The sequence below is a fragment of the Carassius carassius genome, chromosome 23 (genome assembly GCF_963082965.1).
Source record: "Carassius carassius chromosome 23, fCarCar2.1, whole genome shotgun sequence".
NCBI lineage: Eukaryota > Metazoa > Chordata > Actinopteri > Cypriniformes > Cyprinidae > Carassius > Carassius carassius.
The window spans coordinates 32,620,015-32,641,776 of record NC_081777.1 but is presented as its reverse complement, the minus strand read 5'-3'; the positions used below and the strand labels follow the sequence as shown (position 1 = coordinate 32,641,776).

Here is a 21,762-nt window from a genome sequence, read left to right as displayed (position 1 = left end):
TGTTATGATTGCCTAACGATTATACACTGGCCGGGAAGCCGATATTTAAAAGTAAAGCGTTTGTTTACCTCAGGGTTTGTAAAATAGCCCACGTGCACGCGCACTCAAATACGAGATTTTGATTTCTTCCCCGTCTTGACGTCAAGACGCGGCAGGATATACCATATATGGACACGCAGCAGGAAGCTCGCCCTTCCCCTCTCCCCCTCATATTCAGTCGAGAAAGACGCTGGAGTAGTGCACACGTGAGTTGCTCTGTGGTTGACTGCCAGAATCAACATGTAAATGTGTTTACTCTACCAAGAACGGACCTAGCTATCAGAGACCAGTGGATTAAATTCATTTTTAATGACGCGGTTCCTTCAACCCTTCCACTGGCTTATCGTTATGTGTTTGTGCTAAACATTGTACGCCGAAATCCTTCACAAATTTGGGGAAATATCAGGCGAAGTTGGCCTCGAAGCTCGGGAAAAGCACCATTCCAACAAAATTGCCTGCAATTGAAACAGTAAGACTGTGTTTTTATTGCTCTACTGTGTGTAACAAACAGCATAACTGCTAATGCAGCTATTGTATGCTATTGCGTCTGTCACTAGACAAATAAACGAAAGACTGGAGGTGAAGTAATTATTTATGTTCCCTGTAAACGGACTGCAAAAACTGACTTTTGACTGCATTATAATGATTTCTTAATTCAGAATATGATCAAGATTGCGTAGGTTGATGTGTTTGGGGAATTTGCCAGTTAATAGTAACATTTAAAGCCCCTTAAATGAACGAAATGACTCGAAAAAAGATTTGTTCATTTTGATGAACGAGCTTGAACAAGAGAGTCTGGCGTTGCCAGATTGGGTGTTTTTCTGCTACATATTAAGGCCGGTTTACGGTGGGTTTTAGGTGTGTTTTCCCCTGGAAGGCTTTATAGAAATCTGGCATCCTACTGAACGAAGTTAAACTGAGAGAGCGTGGCGTTCACAGACACCAGAATGAACGAGTTCACAGTAACGTTCATCAGGCAGTAATGCGGTACGTTCAGTTCATGTTTGCCCAAAATATGAACGAGTTCATGAACTATCGTTCAATGAACGCGTCCAGGCACAACTCTGGCGGGAGTATTAGCTTCGAGGTATGAGGAATGGCTGCTAACCTACTTTGCAGAAAACAAATGACTGAGATCATCATGAATTCGGTTATAGTTTATTTATTGCCTAACGCTTACATGAGGCCCCGTCTAGTTTGTGTGTGTGTGCTGTGCTCACGTCTCATATGAGTAACTTTATGTGCGTAGATAGTTCATATACATGTATGTGTGACTAGTACTTAGTATATATGCAAGCGTGTTTCATATGTGTGCGTGAATGAAGTTTGATTTAAGCCCTAAACGGCGCTGGCCGGGAAGCCGGTCGCGTTCATTCACAACTTGCGCCATGATGTCAGTTTGTAATGATATGCTAAAGCGTTACCTGCGGTGTCAACCCCCCTCCTTCCTGCAACCAATCAACGTGCCCCTCATTTGCATTATTATAATGACGGTCCACGACAGCTAAAATATCGCATCAGATCTCGCGAGACAATAATGCCTACAGAGATAAGGGTCTGAGGAGCTCTGTGTTTATTTTTTTTCCAATATTCTTTTTTAGAAGGGCCTGAAAGACTATAATACAACAGTATGTATCCAAGGTAATACGAGGGTATGACTCCTTTAATATACCATGTAAGGTGGTATGTGCTAGAAATGGGTAAACCACTATCAGTGAGTCTGCCCATGGGGTGTCCCACATTGTCCCTCAGAAACGTACCCCTTGTCCCCCCTTGGGCTTATTAGCAGGTGGTCACCCTAGTTGCGGGTTATTATTGTCATTCAGTAACACAAGCTTACTTCAGGCTGCCTTGAAGGACAAGAGCTCATCTTTACAGACTGAGACGATCGAAGGTCAAATATTATTTACATATTTAGTAATACAAATCAGCGCGAGAGCTTTCCAATATGTGCACCACCGAGTGGCATCTGTACTTCTCGGTCAGAGAGCACCTGTCCATCAAAAGCTCACTATCCAATCAGAGTAGATCACTGTTAAGCCCGCCCCCACGAGAAGTTTGTGTCAAAACACCAAACGAAAAACTGCGAACTTGCGAAGCAAAATCTAAATCTGTGGCAATGCATTCAGAATCCATGATTAGCAAAACCAAATCTTTGAAAAACGTTTACAAAGAATGAAGCATATTTTGAAGAGCCTGTTAAATTTGTTTTCTATTCATCCCATTCGTCTGTGGCGTATGACCATGGTGAGATCTGAGCTCAATAAGAACTGCGTGTCTCTGGTAGACTAGAGGAAGTAGGACTGGAGCGTCCCGCGCCGGCGCACGTCCGTCGTCCAGCAGTGAAAGCCTCCTCCCAGAGAGTTAGCGTGCCGGATGCTGACTTTAATGCTCTTGATTCCTGTGGGAGCAACACAAACAAGAGCAGCTGAAGGAATGGCATCAGAGCCGATGATGGTTTCACAACAAACACTGCTCTCACCGAGACTTTCAAACATCTTCTGGGTGCTCGTCTCGTTAGTATCCACCAGCACGCGCTTCTCATCCAGCATCAGCACGTTCATCGAGAGCCATTTAGACGACATCCACAGCGGATGATCTGACAACATGAAGAATACTCACATTAAGCCGAATATTTCACAGATGCATCACACATGGACATTCATCATCTATGCAACATGAAATACACATTTATTAGAGCTGACAGAGAGCCATCAGGTGACATGCAACATGACTCATTTATGATTATTTATTAGTGGTTATCAGACTGTGCAAGAACATACCCTGCAGTGGGGTAGAAGTTGTACCCCTGGGGTGCAAGAGCCCCCCAAAGTTGTCCCATAGACATACTGTGGTGAGGGATCGCCCATGAAACAGTGTGTTTTTCCTACTATGAGAAATTACATAGGGATTTTATATTGAACGTAACTCTGCATCACAGTAGGTGCATTTACATGGAAACTTTTTGCTTCCATCGGAATGAATTCATTCTGATTGACGAATCTGAACGTAGTGTTTACATGAACGCTAAATAAAGTGATCGGGTTGATATGCACGTTAATATGTCACATGTTTCTTATCGGATTTACTCTTTTGACATGCGCACACTGCATGAATATACAGAGTTCTCTTACGAGAGCTCTCTCGTACTGCGTCTTAGCTAAGACGCTACGGGAAAAGTCTCTTTTCACGAAATACTGAAGCAAAAAATTATCCTTAATTTTGTATTTTTGTAAAGCGCATTTGCAGCAGTACACAGCCATAGGCGAGACGGCTCGTTCGCTCATTGGCTTGTTCTGCGGCAACTGCACAGCCTATCGAGCGGAGGCTGATGCAACATCAGACCAATAAGGGCGCTTCGCTGACTCACCTGATTTTTCATCTCTTCAGCGAAGCTCACGCATCGCTGGATCACGAGGAAGCAAGCGCCGTCTGGAAGAGCATATCAGCATGACGAGCCATCCTGAAGCCGCTGCCATCGCCGCCTTCCACTGCTGTTCCTGCTGCGCTATCCGGCGCCCATATCCTTTACATCCTTATTCTGTTATATCCTGTGTGTGTGTTCGCCCTGCGACGCACGTTCACAAAAGAGCGTCTTTTTAAAGATGCCCTTGTGCGGCTCGTGCAGAGCCCCGCTCAACGAAGGAGATCGTCTCGTCATCTGCGTCTCCTGTCTGGGTGAGGACCATGCAGCCCTCGCGCTCGCTGACGGCGGATGCCCTCATTGCGAGTTAATGCCTATGGTGACTCTGAGGACTCGCCTGGCATCCTTCTCGAAGCCTGCATCATCCGCTGCGCCGCAGCGCCGTAAGAAGCGCCGCTCGCAGCGCCTACCAGAACCGCCTCCAGTTCGGCCGAGCTCGCCGGTTCCCTCCGCTTCGCCGGCCTCCCCTGCATAGCTTCCCGATGCTCAGCGTCCGCTGCTTGCCGACGCGTCATCTGAGGAAGTGGATCTCAGGCCCGCGTCGGAGGAAGAAGACACGTGCTCTCTGCTTGCTTCGGGCAGTGAGGGTTGGGCGAGCTCCGTCGATCTAGCGCCCGCTGCTCAGAGGCCCAGCAGACGGGGGGATATCGATAAGGAGCTGATGCGTGTACTCTCGCTGGCCGCGGCGAGCCTCGGCCTCGAGTGGTCTGCACCAGCGCCCCCTGGCTGGATGGTAGCTATCTTCCGGATGAGCGCTCTTCCTCAAGCTCAAAGCACGCCCCTTTTCTTCCTGAGCTTCACGAAGAAGTGCTGAAAGCTTGGGACGCTCCATTCTCGGCGAGAATCCACTCATCTGTTTCGCCAGCATTCTCCACACTGGACGGTGCTAAGAACAGAGGCTACCTGTCACTTCCGCCGGTGGAACAGGCTATAGCAGCGCACCTTTGCCCGCCCTCTGCTGGACGGCGGACTAAGGCGGCGTTGCCATCCAAAGCCTGCCGCATGACGTCATCGCTGCTCGCACGGATATTCTCTGCTGCTGGGCAGGCTGCGTCTGCGTTACACACCATGGCTACGCTACAGATTTTCCAGGGCGATCTTCTCCGCAAGCTGGATGAGATGGGACCTGAAGCGATCTGTCTCGCGGATCTGAGGAGTGCTTCGGATCTCTCCCTCCGCGCTACTAAGTCCGCTGCACAGGCCATGGGATGGGTTATGGCTTCCGCTACGGTGGCTGAGAGGCATTTGTGGCTGACACTTTCTGACATCAAGGAGTCTGAGCGCGCTGCGTTCCTTGACGCGCCGCTAACTCCTGCCGGCCTCTTCGGATCTTCCGTCAATGAGTTTGTGGAGAGATTCGCCGAGGACCAGAAAGCTTTACAGGCGTTCAAGCACTTCTTACCGAAGCGCTCCAGTTCTGCAGCTAGCCGCTCTAGACCGGCCCCACAGAGCACTCAGTCACGCCCACCGCCTCCTGCTGCGTCATCGCGACAGCGTCAGCAACGCAGCTCGGGACCCCGTTCTCGCTCTTCAAGCCGTCGCCCCGCACCGCGGGAGCCGCGGCAGAGGATTGCGGTGAAGCCAGAAGCCCCGAAAGCATCCTAGCACTGCTGGGAAAGCGCCGGTGTTCAAGTTCCGCTGCGGCCGAGCTCTCACCCAAGCGCGCCGCTGTTGCAGTTCCAAGAGTTGTGACTGCCTCAGTGTCTTCTGCAATGCGCAAGCCTGCACGAGTGCCCGCTTGCCTGCACACAAAAGCCGTTATCACGGCTACCCAGATGTTTCACAAAAAGAGTGTTTTTTCTGGTGTTCCGGCCATGGCCGATGGTGCTATAAATGTTGTGACGATGCCCACTCCTCAGTGCCCATCTCCTCATGTAAGCACAACCCTGCACACAGGGCCTGCGCCCATAATGTCGACTCAAGTCGGACGCGCACACTGCATAGTAAACGTGCCCACCCCTCAGTGCCCACAATTACTATGTCACACACGTCATGTGGTTTCTGTAAAAACGAAACCCGTGCACACTCGTCCGGCCACGGCCGATGGTGCTATAAAAAAAAGATCGACACAGATCGGTCGAGCGCGCCGCATAGTAAACGTGCCCACTTCCCAGTGCCCACATACACTATGTCACATACGGCGCGGGGCTTCTGTAAAAACGAGGCCCATGCACGTACATTCTGCACAGGCAGACAGCGAGTTGAAAGTGGTAAAAGTGCACACATGCAGCCCACGGTTACTCGCAGATATATCGAGTCCCACGGGACCCGCTCAGCCTCCCCCCAGTCGGTTAAGCGCCGGAACGGGGTCGAGGAAGAGCGATCTGCCCGCTGTGATCAGCGCGCTCCCTGCCTCAGATGCGCAGCACACTCGAGCGCCGCCGTTGCCCAGTCAACAGAGCGCGTTTCGCATCCAGCCCTTAGCCATTCATGCAGATGCATGGTCAGCGCTTCCAGGGGTTTTGGATTGGGTGCTAGGCATTATAAAGAGAGGCTACTCGCTACAGTTTTCTCGACGCCCACCGCGCTTTTCAGCGCGCATCGAAACTACGGTCAAAACAGAAGTAGCACACATACTTCGGGGCCGAAATATCAAAACTGTTGAGCAAAGGGGCTGTAGAGCCTTTGTCTCAAGCTCAAAGCGAGGGGGGGCTGTACAGCAGATACTTTCTGGTGCCCAAGAGAGACGGGGGTCTCAGGCCCATACTGGATCTAAGACAGCTGAACAAGGCATTGATGAAACGTAGTTTCAAAATGCTTACGACCAGGAAACTCCTCGCGCAGATTCGCAGAGGGGACTGGTTCATGTCAATAGATCTGAGGGACGCGTATTTTCAAATACAGATAGCGTCAAACCACAGGCGATATTTGAGATTCGCCTTTGAGGGCCAGGCATACCAGTTTACAGTCCTCCGTGGCTCCTCGTATGTTTACGAGATGCATGGATGCAGCGCTCGCTCCTCTCAGACTCAGAGGCATACGAGTGCTGAATTATTTGGACGACTGGCCGGTTCTGGCCCGATCACGAGCGGAGCTCGTGGACCACAGGGCCGTTTTACTCGATCACCTCGAAAAGCTCGGCCTCAGTGTCAATTGGGCGAAGAGTTCGCTGAACCCCAGTCAGACGATCCTGTTTCTGGGTATAGTTCTGAACTCGTGTTCCATGACGGCGCGGCTGTCACCACAGCGCGCGATGGGCATTCAGCTCGCAGCGAGTTCTTTCCGCTGCGGCGCGACCGTGTCGCTCAAACACTGTCAAAAGATGCTGGGTCTCATGGCCTCAGCATCTCCGGTTCTGCGGCTGGGCCTGCTCCGCATGCGCCCCCTGCAGTTCTGGCGTGGGCGTCTGGCCGGCTGCATTTCAAGGTCGATCAGAGCTGTGTTGCGGCTCTAGCACCTTGGACAGCGAACGGCTGGTACCGATCAGGTGTAAGCCTGGGGACTTCCCCGAGTGTGAAAATGGTTTCGACGGACGCCTCCACTTCGGGATGGGGAGCGCTGCTCGAGGGCAGACCGTCCTTTGGCCTATGGTCAGAACGGGAAAAGCTCCATCATATCAACTGCCTGGAAATGCTGGCAGTGGAGAACGCGCTGACGCGCTTTTGTCCCCATATCAAGGATCACCACGTCGTAGTCCGTGCGGACAACATGTCCGTGGTGTCCTACATAAATCGCCAGGGCGGTCTCGGGTCCCGAAACCTGTGAAGGCTGACGGAACGCCTCCTGGTTTGGGCTCAGCGCAACGTGCGCTCGCTGAGAGCAGTGCATGTGCCTGGACTGCAGAATCTGGGTCCAGACAGGCTGTCCAGAGGCAATGTTCCTACGGGCGAATGGTCTCTACACCCGCAAACAGTCCGGCTGTTGTGGGAGAGATTTGGCATGGCGGAGGTAGACCTCTTTGCGTCCCACGAAAACGCTCACTGCCCCGCGTTCTTTTCCAAGAACGAAAGCGCGCTGTCACGGAGATGGCCGTGCTGCCCGCTTTATGCGTTCCCTCCCGTCTCCCTCCTTCCGCAGGTGATAGAACGGGTGAGAGAAACGAGATATTCAATACTGCTTGTAGCACCTCTTTGGAAGAACCAACCATGGTTCCCAGATTTGATGCAGTTAGCAGATGTCGCCCCGTGGCCAGTACCGTTGAGGAGGGACCTCCTCTCGCAGGCCAGGGGCTCGATTTGGCACCCTCAACCGGAGTTGTGGTCCCTCCATGTGTGGGCGCTCAACGGTTACCCGCTGATCTCGCAGTGGGAGTGCTAAATACCATCACTCAGGCAGCTCCGTCGACACGACGTCTGTATGCCTCGAAGTGGTCGGTGTTCTCCAGCTGGTGCACAGCTCAAGGTTATTCACCCCTTAGTTGTGAGCTCCCTACAGGAGCTGTTGGATAAGGGCAGAGCCCCATCCACGCTCAAAGTTTATGTGGCGGCCATCGCGGCGTTTTCTGAAACGGCGTCCGGTCAGTCAATAGGAAGGAACGATTTAGTCATCCGGTTCCTCAGAGGAGCTAGGAGGCTGAATCCTCCCAGACCTCCGTCAGTCCCTATGTGGGACCTCGCGGCGGTTTTGGAGGCCTTGAAGGGTCCCCCTTTTGAGCCTATCCAATCAGTTAGCCTTCAGCATCTGTCGTTCAAGACAGTATTCTTGTTGGCTCTCGCTTCGGTGAAGCGTGTGGGTGATTTGCACGCGCTCTCGGTGAGCCAGTCGTGCTTGGAGTTTGGGCCCAATGACTCAAGGGTCATACTCAAACCTAGGCACGGTTATGTGCCGAAATCCCTCAACACACCGTTTCGGGCTCAGGTTATTGCCCTGTCTGCCCTGCCGGTGTCAGGGGAGGATGGAGACTCGAGTCTTCTTTGCCCTGTCAGGGTATTAAGAGCTTATGTGTCTCGCTCTGCTGCCTTTCAGCAGACGGAGCAGCTGTTTGTCTCGTTCGATGGACGTTCCAAGGGAATGGCTGTTTCGAGACAGACTCTATCCAGATGGATAGTTGACGCCATAGCGTTAGCTTACGCTTCCAGGGGCCTTCAGTGCCCGTTGGGCGTCAGAGCACACTCCACAAGAGGCGTCGCCTCGTGGTGGGCGTGGTCTACTGGGATCTCCTTGCAGGATATATGTATGGCGGCAGGTTGGGCCTCGCCGTCTACATTTATCAGGTTCTATAACCTGGAGGTCCCCGCCTTGCAAGCAAGGCTGTTGTCGGTATAGTCGAATCAGGGCCCTGAGGGGAATTCTGAGTTCACGGGCGCTATGCGCTGCCGACTGTTATATGGGCAGTATTGTGTAAGACCCGCATTGCCACATTGGTCAGGCCTTGCCTCGGCTGTGTGATGTCATATTGCCGCATCTACGGATGCTGCTAGATATGGGACGGAGGGCTTTTTCCCTTTTCTGTCCTGGACTCTCTGTGAGTCCCTCAGGTGACTGTGCACTGTAAATCCTGGGCGTTGCTTCAGGTTTATTGGTGTGTGATCCCTGCGCGCACGGAGTTTAATATTGGGTTCCCATAGCGTCTTAGCTAATACGTAGTACGAGAGAGCTCTCGTAAGAGAACGTACTCGGTTACTAAACGTAACCTCGGTTCTCTCTAGAAGAGCGAACGAGTACTGCGTTCTCTGCCGTGCGCACGATTCACTCTGGTTCGCTTCGGCGATGAAATAAATCAGGTGAGTCAGCCTTTTCGAGCTCCTTTTATAGGTTGGGCCACACCCGTTTCGGCGGCAAGTGGCAAGAAGGGCGCGAAGCGCCCTTATTGGTCTGATGTTGCATCAGCCCGCGCTCGATAGGCTGTGCAGTTGCCGCAGAACAAGCCAATGAGCGAGCGAGCCGTCTCGCCTATGGCTGTGTACTGCTGCAAATGCGCTTTACAAAAATACAAAATTAAGGATAATTTTTTGCTTCAGTATTTCGTGAAAAGAGACTTTTCCCGTAGCGTCTTAGCTAAGACGCAGTACTCGTTCGCTCTTCTAGAGAGAACCGAGGTTACGTTTAGTAACCGAGTACGTTTTGCCACTGCAAGCACCACTCACATTTTCTTCAGGAAATGTACATTCTAGATTTATTTAAAATCCTTTCCATGTTGTAGTTTAAATGTTTAAAACTGTAATATATCGGTAAGATGTTGGCATCAAGAGTCAAGTCGTTAATCTTAGGCTCAGATCTGTTTCTGTACGCTGTTATTATGTGAGCATTGCAGTTTTTCATCTGCTTACACACACAATCTTCACTTGTCTCTCAGTTTGTGAAAGCTGTCACTCAAACAGCAGAAGCACACACCAGATCTACAAAACCAGACACTAATCATCAGACTTTCACTTAGTTTTCAGTTTCATAAAACACTTCTTGCAAAACACAACACAGTTCTCTCTGTAACACACACATCTAACAGGAATTAATATTATGGCAAAGGTGTTTGCAAATGTTTGCTTTTGAGACGTGTTTGTGATATTTTGAATGCAGTGCTTCATTTTGCAAGAGATGTGAGGCATTTAGTGTGTAATTCTTGGATTTGTGTAAAGTTCTGAAAATGTGTGAAAGAAGCTGAAAGGTAAAGCTGGAATGTGAACTATCCCTTTAAAGTCTAAATTAAATGGAAATAGCAACAGATCTTTTCTTCTGCATTGTGACGGACATCTGACTGTAACAAATTATTTAAAAAAAGAAAAATGTAGGGCGGGACTTGATTCAGTTGCTGATTGGATGTTGAGATGAGCCTTAAATGACCCGAGTAGATCTCCAGCTATGACACTTTAATTAAACAATGTAATTTATTTTTTAATTAAACATGCACAGATGAATTGTTCACAAAATGAGGTTTGGGTGCTCTGATGTGACTGAAGTGTTTGCCACCAAACTCCCATCAAACCTCACGTGTCAGAACTCGCTGTACTCACTGTCTGGAATAAGAGGAGTTGGAGGAGTCACCACAGTCCACCCGGCCTTCTTGAACATCTCGATCTGCAGGAGAGAGTCACCATCAGGTTTGGGAAGTTGTGGCCTAGTGGTTAGAGAGTTTGACTCCTAACCCTAGGGTTGTGGTTGTGAGTCTCGGGCTGGCAATACCACGACTAAGGTGCCCTTGAGCAAGGCACTGAACCCCCAACTGCTCCCCGGACACCGCAGCATAAACGGCTGCACGCTGCTCAGGGTGTGTGTTCACTTCTGATGGGTTAAATGCAGAGCACGAATTCTGAGTATGGGTCACCATACTTGGCTGAATGTCACTTCACTTTTTATCATGTGAGCATGTGCTACAGATCTCTGCAGTCTCTGCAATGCTACAGATCAACACTAGGGGGCAGCACAGCACTGACCTGCCTGCAGGGCCGATCCGGGTTGGACAGCACCAGCCCTGGGCCGATGATGTTAAAGGTGCCATCGATGTGCATGGGGTTTGGGTCTTTGAAGGAGAGTATGTGGATCTTGTAGGTTGGGGCGAGGTGACGTCTCATCCACTCGATGCCCATGTAGTTTGTAACCTGTCAGTAAAAATGTGAGGAGCTGAAGAGTTCTCAACACAAGCTTGAGCATTAGAGAGCAATGAGCTCAGAGCGGATGAGGACACTCACCTGACTCCTCTGTACAAAGATATCAGTGCCAGCTCTGATGAAGTCTGCAGCGTCGAAACACGGCTCGAACTCAGTGGTGACAAACTTCCCCTGAGCAGCCAGCTTATGTCTGTCCTCCACAGTGCGCATGGGGTACTCCTACACGCATTTCATTATTTTATTTGGATACAAAAAAACAAGCAAAAGAAACCGAACCCAAATACCCTGAGAAGTCATTTTGCAAGATATTATTGACACGCACATAATGCAATATTTACCCATATATACACACCAGTGATGCGCGGGTTGATCCAAAATGAGGGGGTGCCTGCGGTCACACGCGGTTACCCGTGGTTACGAGTCATCCAAAAATATTTTTAATGATATTCGGGTCGCGGTCGGTCGGGTCGTTTGAAGATGCCAATTAAACATTTGTAATTTATATAGTACTAGACACAATTTTGAAATACATAGGCCTACACTTTATTGGCTGAATAACTGGCGCGAATAGAGTGACCACCTGTCCCGCATTATGTTGTACTGTACAGCAATTTTACCCTTTGTCCCGCCTCACGCAAATTGAGCATCTGTCCCGCTTTTTCATTCGACCCTGCCTAATAAATACACGGATACGTCCATAGGCGTACTGTTAACTTATGTCCAATAGTTCAGAGGAGAGCAATAAAAGTGTTAGTCGATAGGCTGAGTCGTACATCAATCAAACTGTTGACTGCACAAACGCCTCCTCGACATTTGTCAACAATCTCAAATTGGAAAGCGCGCACGCTGTTCGATCAGGTTAAGCAGCCATGACCACGAAAAAGAGAAGATGCACTTTTAATAGCGAATGGACCGCAACATACTATTGGTTAAGACCTGTAGATGGCGAAGCAGAGAGAGCTTTTTACATTTTGTGCAAAAGCAGTTTTTTTTATGGGACATGGTGAAGAATAGGACGTGAAGCGACATGGTGCATGTGAGTACCAGAGAATAAAAGCACATCGTCAAGAAACATGCAAATCAGTGCTATCGTTTTACAATAAACCAAATGACCCACAGGCTGACAAAGTTTCGGAAGCAAAGGTGACGAGCATTTATCATGCCGTACATCACACACATTCATATCGCTCTACTGACTGCAGTAAGTTTGCCCCAGTCATTGTTCCAGATTCTGAAATAGCTAAGAAAAAAGCTGTAGAAACTTTGGGTGATATTTTGGGTCAGGTAGTGTCTTAATCTTTTAGTCGGTGGGTTTAAAAAGAAATATAGGCTATATATTACAGAAAGCCTGAAATGTCAACTTTTAAACGAAAATATTCAAACCAAAATAAATAGGCTACTCTCTGATGATGTAATCCATATGAAATGTGCATTTCTCTCTGGCGTTCATGGCGAGTCTGCATCGTCAACTTCATCTCAGCAGCGACACAGAAAACACCAGTTTATTACTAAACAATTAAATGTCTCCTTGCTAATTTAAAAACATTCATAATCATTACCGGTTCTTTGTGGCAAGCCTTATGTGTGCGGCTATAGCCTATTTAAGTAATTTAATTAATATAAAGGGGCGACGCATTTAGTACTTTTAAAAAATGCGGGTCAGGAGGAAGCAGGTCGGGTACAATATTTTCTTTTTCTTTTTTTTTGGTCCGAGTTGCTGGCGGGTTAGTTGAAAACATCGGTTGGGTGCAGGCTGTTTATACGTTGACCCGCGCATCACTGATACACACACACACACACACACACACACTCATACACACACACACACATCAATTCACACCTGATCGTACAGCTGGTCACTCATGGTGGGTTTGGGTGCAGTGGTCCACTTGGCTCCTCGTCTGAAGTACTCCTTGATGAGGGGCCGATACGCACGGTACTCGAAGAACCGGGCTCTCCAGGCCATCGGGGCCTCGATGATCTCGTTTCCCACCACGATCAGGATATCTCTCGGCATCGCTGCATACATGCCTGCACAGAAAACAGCTGGTCAGGGCCACTGCTGATATCAGTGTGTGAATGTGTGTGTGTGTGTGTGTGTGTGTGTGTGTGTGTGTGTGTGTGTGTGCGGTCAGCTCTCACCGGTGGAGGTGAAGTCCGGGGTTTTATACTCCACTGACCAGTCGATGGGTTCTGGTCGTCTCACTGTGACTCCCTCATGCTGGAGTATATTGCACATTTCCTCGATTTCAGAGACTGCTTTCTTCACGTGGTCCTTCGGGAATGTGTGTCCCCCGTGCTGCTGGTAGAAGGGCCAATTTTTCTCATAGGTGTTGGCCTGCACACACACAGCAGCAGTACAGCTTATGGTTAGGGTTAGGGTTAGCAGTTCTACCAAAACGACTCAGGAGGTGAATATGAAATTGAAAAGTATTTATTTACAAAACCAATACAAAAGAACAAAATTATTTTGACGAATCTGTAGCTTGCATCAGACATTGTAGATTCCAGCTATTCCTGACGAAGACTAGGGCAGGGTGGAGCATACCCAAAAGAAAGAAGAAAATTAAATACCCACCAGTTTAAGTACTTCTTACAAGATGCTAGAACAAAAGAACAAAAGGACAAAAGAAAAAATAAGATTTAATCAGTCATAATTAAACTGATTATTAAAGCATTTAAGAATGCCAGACAGTGATAGAGACCAAGAAAGGCCGGATATTGATAGAAACCACTATAGGCTGGATAGAGGCCGGATAGGCCATACTCAGAGTTAGCCACGATTAGTCTCGCATAGCCAGACCTTTAGATTGAAGGTCTGGAATTCATGGCAGCTTTCATTGGCCAAGGCCTGCCCATGAGGACATTTGACCGACAAATCACAGTTTGTTTTGTTCATAGTCACGTTTCAAGGTGTGGAAATGTCACCACAATAACATACTGGTGTGTAAAACTCTTTGACATTAATGATTCTATGCCATGAACTTTAAATTATTTCACATACTTTTAAAAATCCAGCGTTTAGCTGATCATAAAAGCACTCACAGTTTTAAACACAGAGGGCTTTCTTCTTTTGTGGGGGGGGTTTGGCACCACAGTAATCTTTGTTTCCAGGCGGAATGTTAAAGAACATGACACACATCTCGCAGAACTCCTGTAGAATTTAACCAATCCGATGATGACTTTAACACTCCTGAACGGTTTCAACTTTTATGTCCCATTTGTATCAGACATTTAGCCAACGGTCCATGGGCATGACGTCTGAGACTAGTCCACAGAAAAGGCCCCGGCTGGCCACAGTGGGAACGGCCCTGGCAGGCCATAAAGAAAAGCCATGAAGGCCGCAGAGAACAGGCCTAGCTAGGCCACAGATGGATGCCCAAATGGGCCATAGTGAGAAAGCCAAGAAGCCATAGAATGAAATCCCTCCGTATGCACTGAGAGGAAGGCCATGTAATTAGACCACGGTGGGAAACGCCACGAGATGGGTAACAGAGGGGAAGGCCACGAAACACAGGCCACAGAAAGAAAGGCCAAGTTAAGCCACAGTAAACCATAGAGGTTGTTGGGAGTAATATGAAGAGGTATTGTACCACCACCAGTAATTGCATATAGATTACCTTGAGGACAGCTTGATATTCCTTGAGATGTTCATGGGGTTCATGTCTACAGTGGGATTCAAATGCGGAGGATGGCCATCTTCCCAGTAGCTTGATATCTGATGTTTGAAATCCAAGTTCAACAACAGTAGTGGCTGGTGTATAGAAGCGGTGACAGACCGCAGCTTCTAAAGGTGACTAAATGGAGCTGAACCAGCCGCAGAGATAAAGGCCCTGATAGGCCGTGAGAGAACGGCTATGAGAGGCCGTAGAGAGTATAGCCGCTAAGGTCATGACAGTAGCCTGCGAGAGGCGGTGAAAAAGTATATGTAATGAATAGGTGTGACACCAACATCCAGTATTTGCACACAGCCTTAAACACACAGCATTACATTTTTAACAAAATGCATACATATTTACAATTGAATGACTGTATGAGCCATCTAATGATAGACCACATTATGCCATTTAACAAAAAGACAGCATAGTTCATGTAATGAGAAAAGCCATCGCAGGCCAATTTGCGAAGGACAACAATATACAGTTAGGTAAACAATAAGTCACTTACCTGAAGGTCACAATAGGCCAAATTGAGCGAAGGCCACTATAGGGCGAGTAATGTGGAGCCTCGATAGGCCATGTAAAGTGAAGGCCTGATGAGCTGCAATTACATTGATAGGCAACGTACATTTCTATAAACTATGTGATGTGAAAGCCTTGTGTGTAAAGGACCACGATAGGCCATTGTATGTGAAAAACCGTGATGAACTGGAGATGAGAAGCATGTGAGAAGTAATTACCAGCAGTAGTTTGCTAAGAGTATTATACTGTACCTTGAGCATTACGTGAAATATATTAGTCTGATCTTGACGGACATCAGATGAAGACGATCATGTAAATAGCAGTTTGATGGCAGATTACAGGAATTCTAAACCACTGCATTGAGTAAGAAAGGTCATTAGTTAAGGTTAATGGATAGAGGTAGAATTAGGGTTCTAGCAGTGACTTAAGAGAATATACACAAATACATAATTCACGAGTTCACGCTTACATATAATTAGCTGAGGTATGGTATTTGGCGTGCGGTCTGGGGAAGGGCTCCGAGCTCAGGAATGGCCCGAACCTAGAGTACCCCCCCCTTCCACATCTATTTATAAAGTGAACTCAAAGTGAGGAGATGGGGTGGAGGAGGGATGCTGATAAACCGTCAATGGATAGAGGTAAGTCAGTGATATTTATACTATGGGATTGATTACTTGATTATGGTCCACCTGTGTTGATTAGGCTAAGTATCTGACGCGCTCCTTCCGAATCTTGTTAATAAAACATGATTTCACGAGTTCAAGCTTACATATAATTTGCTGAGGTATGGTATGCGTATTTGGCGTGCTGTCCGGGGAAGGGCTCCGAGCTCGGGAAGGGCCCCAACCTAGAGTACCCCCCATAAAGCAAATGAACAAGAAGACAACCGCCAGTTTAAGGACGCCCCCCAAAATAGCATTGAGTACTGGCAGGGGCTGATTTTGGTTTTCTGAGAAGTCATCTCGCTGGCAGGCCGGAAGAGCCTACGTACTCAGGTGGGAGCTACTTAGGCGTTGGAAGGGTAGGCCCTACCGGCTGCTGATACTGTAACTACGTGGTTGTGGGCGCCCGGTCGGTAGGGCTCGAGCCGATGTCTGAAGGGAGCGCACTCATCAGACGGGTAAGCCTCACCGGACGGGGAGAGTGAAAAGGAAAACCTGACTGGGAGGGCTCTCGCGGCATCCGATGGGGCATCATACTCAGAACATCAAATGGGTAAGCCTCGCCAGGCGGGGTTAAAAGATTTGAGGATAGCTGAGAGAGAGTTTTAGGCAGGTATTGGCGAGAGGTCGAGACTCGTAGCGTCGGACGGTTAAGCCTCGCCTACCGTCAAATGGAAAGGTAAGTTGCATGGCCGGTAGACTGTTACCGACGTTCAAAGGGAGCACACGCATCAAACGGGTAAGTCTTGCCAACCGTAGAATGGAAAGGTAAAGGTTGTCTGGCCAGGAGGCTCTCGCCTGCGTCCGAAGGGAGCACACACATCGAACGGGCAAACCTCGCTGACCATAGAAATGGAAAAGGTAAGGTTGTCTAACTGGGAGGCTCTTGCCGGCGTCCGAAGGGAGCATGCGCATCGAACGGGTAAGCCTCTCCGGATTTGAGATAGAGGACTTAAAATTAAGTTGCCAGGAAGCTCTCACCAGCAACCAATGGGGACTTCCTGTTCCCTTAATCGACTGGGTAAGCCTTGCATGCCATAGAATGGAAAAGATAAGTTTGTGTGGCCATGAGACTCTCGTTGAGGTCTTATGGGAGTTTGCTACTCACGGCATGAGACGGGTAAGCATCGACGACCGTAGGATGGAAGGTGGGTTTGTTTGTGTTTTTTACTTGCGGCATCGGACGGCTTGCATATTGGGTAGATCGGTTTGGCGAAAAATTAAGATTGTTTTAGCTGCGAAGCACTCATTGGTGTTCGGCGAAAGCTTAATTTGCGGTATTGGATGGGTACGTCTCGTCATCAGAGGGAAAATTGTTTTAGGTGCAATGCACTCGTTAGTGTTCAATGGGTACATCTCGCTTACTGAAATTTTTTTTTTTATATATATATTTTGGTGGCCGGTGAGGTTGGGAAGGCTTTCTTTATGTGAAACTGATTAGTTCTGATATAGCTTTGGTACACTTCTGAAGACCATCTTCAAAGAGTTTGGATCTGCTGCTTGGAGAGGCCTTTTTGGGCTGCTGAAGTTGCTGCCCTGATGCGAAAGGAATGGGTGGAGAAATTGTTTGCTGAGATACCCGATAATTGCAGGACACATCTGAGGTGTTTTTGGAACCAGAAATGAGTGACTGGTTTTTTAGAGTCGTCAATGAATAGTGGTTCGTGCAGAGATTTTGCCTGAGAATTCCTAAGGTGTAGGAATGCCAGGATGGATTGGTAAGGCTGGATTGGAGAGGGGAGATTGAAAATATATATAAAATTACCTGTCTGTTTTGATTGTTCGATTAAAAAAGCGATTGTTTCATCATCGTGTACAGTTAGGTCTGATAAAGTAGGGTTGATTTTCGGATTGAAACTTGATGAGATCGTAAGCTCCGAGCACCTAAGAAAACAGAAAAAAGCTAGGATGAACATGGCGTTGAGCGTGTGGGCTATGCTGAGGGGTTGGTAATTTGTGCGGAGGGTGTGGATACATTTTGTGAGGATATCTAGCTTTATAGGTTTTCTAGTGTCTGGATGGGTGGGCTGGGATCGCTAGATCCCTTTGATTAAGAGGGAGGTTTGCGAATTGTTTATTTCAGGTGAGGGAGCGCCGGACATCAGTTTGTGAAAAAACAGGACTCCGTTCAGGTAGCTTTTGATGGATCCGACTTGGAGACCCTTGACACTGTTGAGAAACGAAATGAAAGAGGTGATAGAGAGTAGGGAAAAATCCGGGAAAGGAATGTTATAAGTGAGGTGAAATGCCTTAAAGCATCTCCACCCAGTCACGTATGACTGGAGGGTTCTGGGAGAAACTGCCTGAAAAATAGAGTCGAGCGATGCTTCGAGAAGTGGTTTTAGAGGGTGAGTTACGGGAATATTAATTCCAAATAGTGTGGAACCGGAGTAGGGAATTGGTCCGCCTCTGGAGCCAGCGTCCTGAATTTCTGAAACAGAAAACGAGACAAGGAGTCAGCAATTTGGTTTTCTGTACCTGGAACGTGCTTCGCGATAATTATAAATTGGTCACATGCTGCGATCCATATTAGACGTCTAAGGAGAGGCATGAGGCGGCGTTGTCGCAGTGCACTAAAAGGCTTTTAGATGCCAATTCATTCCCCCACAGGAAGGCTGGTACTACGAGGGGGTAGAGCTCGAAAAGAGCTGAGGACTTGAACTGAAGATGCAAGTATTAGGAGATGCGCGATGAAGGGGCGTCCTTGTGGAATAATGCACATTGGGAAATTGAAGTGCCCTAGCAGAGAAAGGAGTTCGCGTTTAGAACAGCTTGGGCTGTCGAGGAGGGTGGAGGAGATGAGGATTATTCTATCAATCTTCTCCTTTGGCAGGGAGAGCTGAAACTTAGCCGAGTCTAGGTTGATACCGAGGAACTCGATGGATGCGGCGGGACCCATGGTTTTTTCCTGAGCGATGGGAACCCTGAGCTCGGAAAAACTTTTTGGACTGTGAGGATATGGGCGTCTGGGATTGCCTTAGGAGGTGAAATGACCAGAAAGTCATCTAGGAGATGGATAATATGTGGAATTGCATAATTGTTGCAAAGGATCCAGCAAACAGCTTCAGATAGCATATCAGAAAATTTTGGGGCTGCTTTTGAATCCGAAGGTTAACCGGACGGCGAAATAGTATTTCTTGAGCCAACGGATCCCGAACAGATGCCTAAAGTCCGTATGGATAGGCATCACTTTGAAGGCAGAAGTGATGTCTATTATTGCGAGCCAGGCTCCTCGGCCCGCGATTTTAACTGTGGATTTATGTGGTGATGACAGATCCATTATTAAGCATTGCTTACCTGAAAATTTTCTGACTCGTTTTAAAGGGGGGGTTATTGAAGGGCCCGATCATGAAGCCTGACTCGACTTCTTTTTTGATAAGGTTAACTACTATGTCGGGCTCTGCGTGGGCGGATTGGCGATTATGGCAGACCATGTTTTGGGAAAGAAAGCTTGCATACAATGCTGGGGTTAAAACCGTGTCTGAGGCCAAAGAATTAATTTGTAAATTCTTTGTCAGGATAGTGGGCTAGTTCGATGGTCATGCGATAGATATTCACAGGAGTCGATAGGTAATTTTTAAATTTTTTATTCACACTTTATACACAGGGCAAACGATGCGTGCGTGAGCACCGCCACAAAATTGGCAGGTGTGTAGGTAGCGGCAGTGCTGCCTGGTGCATCTCTCACTGTTGAAAGCGATGCATAACTGCCTGTTTTCTACTTCTGGCTGGGCTGGACGCGAGTTTGCTGATTTTGGGATGTAGCTGGTGGATTTTTGCTGGGGGAGTATTGGGGTGCATCGGAAAATTTATTTGTGGGCAGGTTATGGTGGTGTGAGCCACTGACCTGCAGACTGTGCAAGAAATGCTCCTGCAGCCTAAAAATACACAGCTGTGTAGGTCTGGGTCGAGAGCTTCCCAACAAGGGCACTGGTTCCACTGAGCGATTCGAACTGCACACTTAGCGGAAAAAAACTCTCCCTCCATAGGACAACGCGAGCTCAGCTATGATAAACAAATAGTCGTTGAGTTTGCATCGCCTATGGGGGAAGGCTGAACAGATTATCTCAGTGAAACGGTTGAATGCGATGGTGAATTCAGAAAAAGAAAGTAGTCGAGATGAAAGGGGATTTGGATTTTTTAACGTGACTGAGAAATCCCCGCAGTCTATTTGGTGGTTAGAATCGGGAGTGGGCAGGAGGGCAAGAAAAGATGAGAGACCTAGCAGATACTAGCATCCGCACCTGCTAGTATCTGCGCTCGGATGCTCTGAGTCACTTGGGGAGGATCAGAGGTGACAGCGTTTGATGGGGCGGGCATTGGTGTAGCCATGAAGAGTGAATGGGGGATTTCGCTTGGAGGAGAGTGGTGACGGCGACTGGGGGCGGGGCTGTGTTTGGCAGCGATTGCGGCCAAGAGCTTGCTTGAGCCGCGGGCCCATGGCTGGAAAGAGCAGGCAGCGGGGCTGTGTTTGGCGGCCAGTTTGGCCAGGCGTTTGCTTGAGCCGCGGGCCCGAAGCTGGGATGAGCGAGAGGCGGGGCTGTGTTAGGCGGCCAGTTCGGCCAAACGTTAGCTTGAGCCACGGGCTCGGAGCTGGAAGGAGCGGGTGGCGTGGCAGTATGCGACAGCCAGTTCAACCAAGCGCTAGCTTGAGCCGCAGGCCCGAAGCTGGAAGGAGGAGAGGCGGCGCTATATTTGGCAACCAGTTCGGTGAGAGGCTGGGCTCCAGTCAACATTGCGGGTAACCCGGCAGTAGAATCCGGGGTGCGGCCCAGGCTTGCTGATGGCCTGTTGCTGCGGCTTGATAGCCGCTGGGAGCTGGGCCTTGCGGCGGAGGATGGTGGAGTACTGTGAGGCATATTTTGAGGTACTCCTTTCTTTTTTCCTTTCTTTGGGATTGGGGTTGACTGGGGAGGAATATTATTAGTTTGTAAGTTTGAGTACAAGTCGTAAAGTTCGGACTTATTCAACTTGCTTGTAGGTAGGACGTCAGTTTTGAACAGGGCTTGCCTCAGACTTGACACCGTCAATTTTCCGATTGGCGGAATCGTAGGCCTGGCCGAGCGGTAGGAGGAAGCCGGCCGCAGTTCTCGCCGGAGGCGGCAAGGGTAGGCCTAGGCGTCTTGGGAGGCGAGTGGCTGCTCGCGTCATACCGCGCCCGTGGGTTGGAGCCTGGGTGTCGATTTGGTTGCCACGCCGGGTAGGGGTGGCCTTAGAGCCGGCTGGCTGCGATGATGGGAACTGGATGGGTCTTTGGATGAGGAATCTCTATTTTGGGACATGGTGCTATTCGAGCGGACCAACATGCTGATAAACTGTCAATGGATAGAGGTAAGTCAGCGATATTTATACTATAGGACTGATTACTTAATTATGGTCCACCTGTGTTGATTAGGCTAAGTATCTGACGAGCTCCTCCCAAATCTTGTTAATAAAACATAATTTATTTAGGCTAGACTCCTGCTAGACTCCATCTAACTACCAGAACCCGCAGAGCAAACCTACCCCCCCCCCCCCCCCCCAAAAAATAGAAAATGAACCAGATCAGCATGACCATAAAAAGAGCTAATCAATGTTAAGCAATGATAGGCTGTAACATGTGAAGGCCACGATAGGCCAAACTTCATAAACTGTAATGGACAAAGGTACCTGATGTCCACCACATGTAATGTGAAGGCAGCAACAGCCAGGTAAGACCAAACTATCCTTGATTATAACTTAAAGTCAGCATTAAAAATCAAAATTGACTTTACTAGCAAACATGGCTAGTATTGATGTAAACAATCTGTGCAAGTTAATCCGCTGAAAAAAGAAAAATTGTCTTTGTAATCCTTAATCAAAACCTGAACATTTACTTCTGCTCTGGAATGGCATTCCTTTTCTGATGACATCAGTTTGACGGCTTGGGCAGAATATCCTTAAACACACCCCTCCAACAATTAGCTTGTGATGAGTGAAAGACAGCTAGAACA

General features: G+C 48.5%; 1 protein-coding gene across 1 annotated transcript in view; it reads right to left on the bottom strand.

The window, feature by feature from the left end:
* Positions 1-2,238: 2,238 nt before the first annotated feature.
* LOC132101808 (glycine amidinotransferase, mitochondrial-like) overlaps positions 2,239-21,762 on the bottom strand; it is a 29,303-nt gene continuing 9,779 nt past the window's right edge. Inside the window, exons 3-9 of the mRNA XM_059507028.1 lie at positions 13,090-13,285; positions 12,788-12,978; positions 11,029-11,166; positions 10,774-10,938; positions 10,354-10,417; positions 2,522-2,638; positions 2,239-2,440 (exon numbers count right to left, since the gene is read on the bottom strand). Of these exons, the coding sequence (XP_059363011.1) occupies positions 2,328-2,440; positions 2,522-2,638; positions 10,354-10,417; positions 10,774-10,938; positions 11,029-11,166; positions 12,788-12,978; positions 13,090-13,285 (984 nt within the window). The 3' untranslated portion in view covers positions 2,239-2,327. The remainder of the gene's footprint in view (positions 2,441-2,521; positions 2,639-10,353; positions 10,418-10,773; positions 10,939-11,028; positions 11,167-12,787; positions 12,979-13,089; positions 13,286-21,762) is intronic.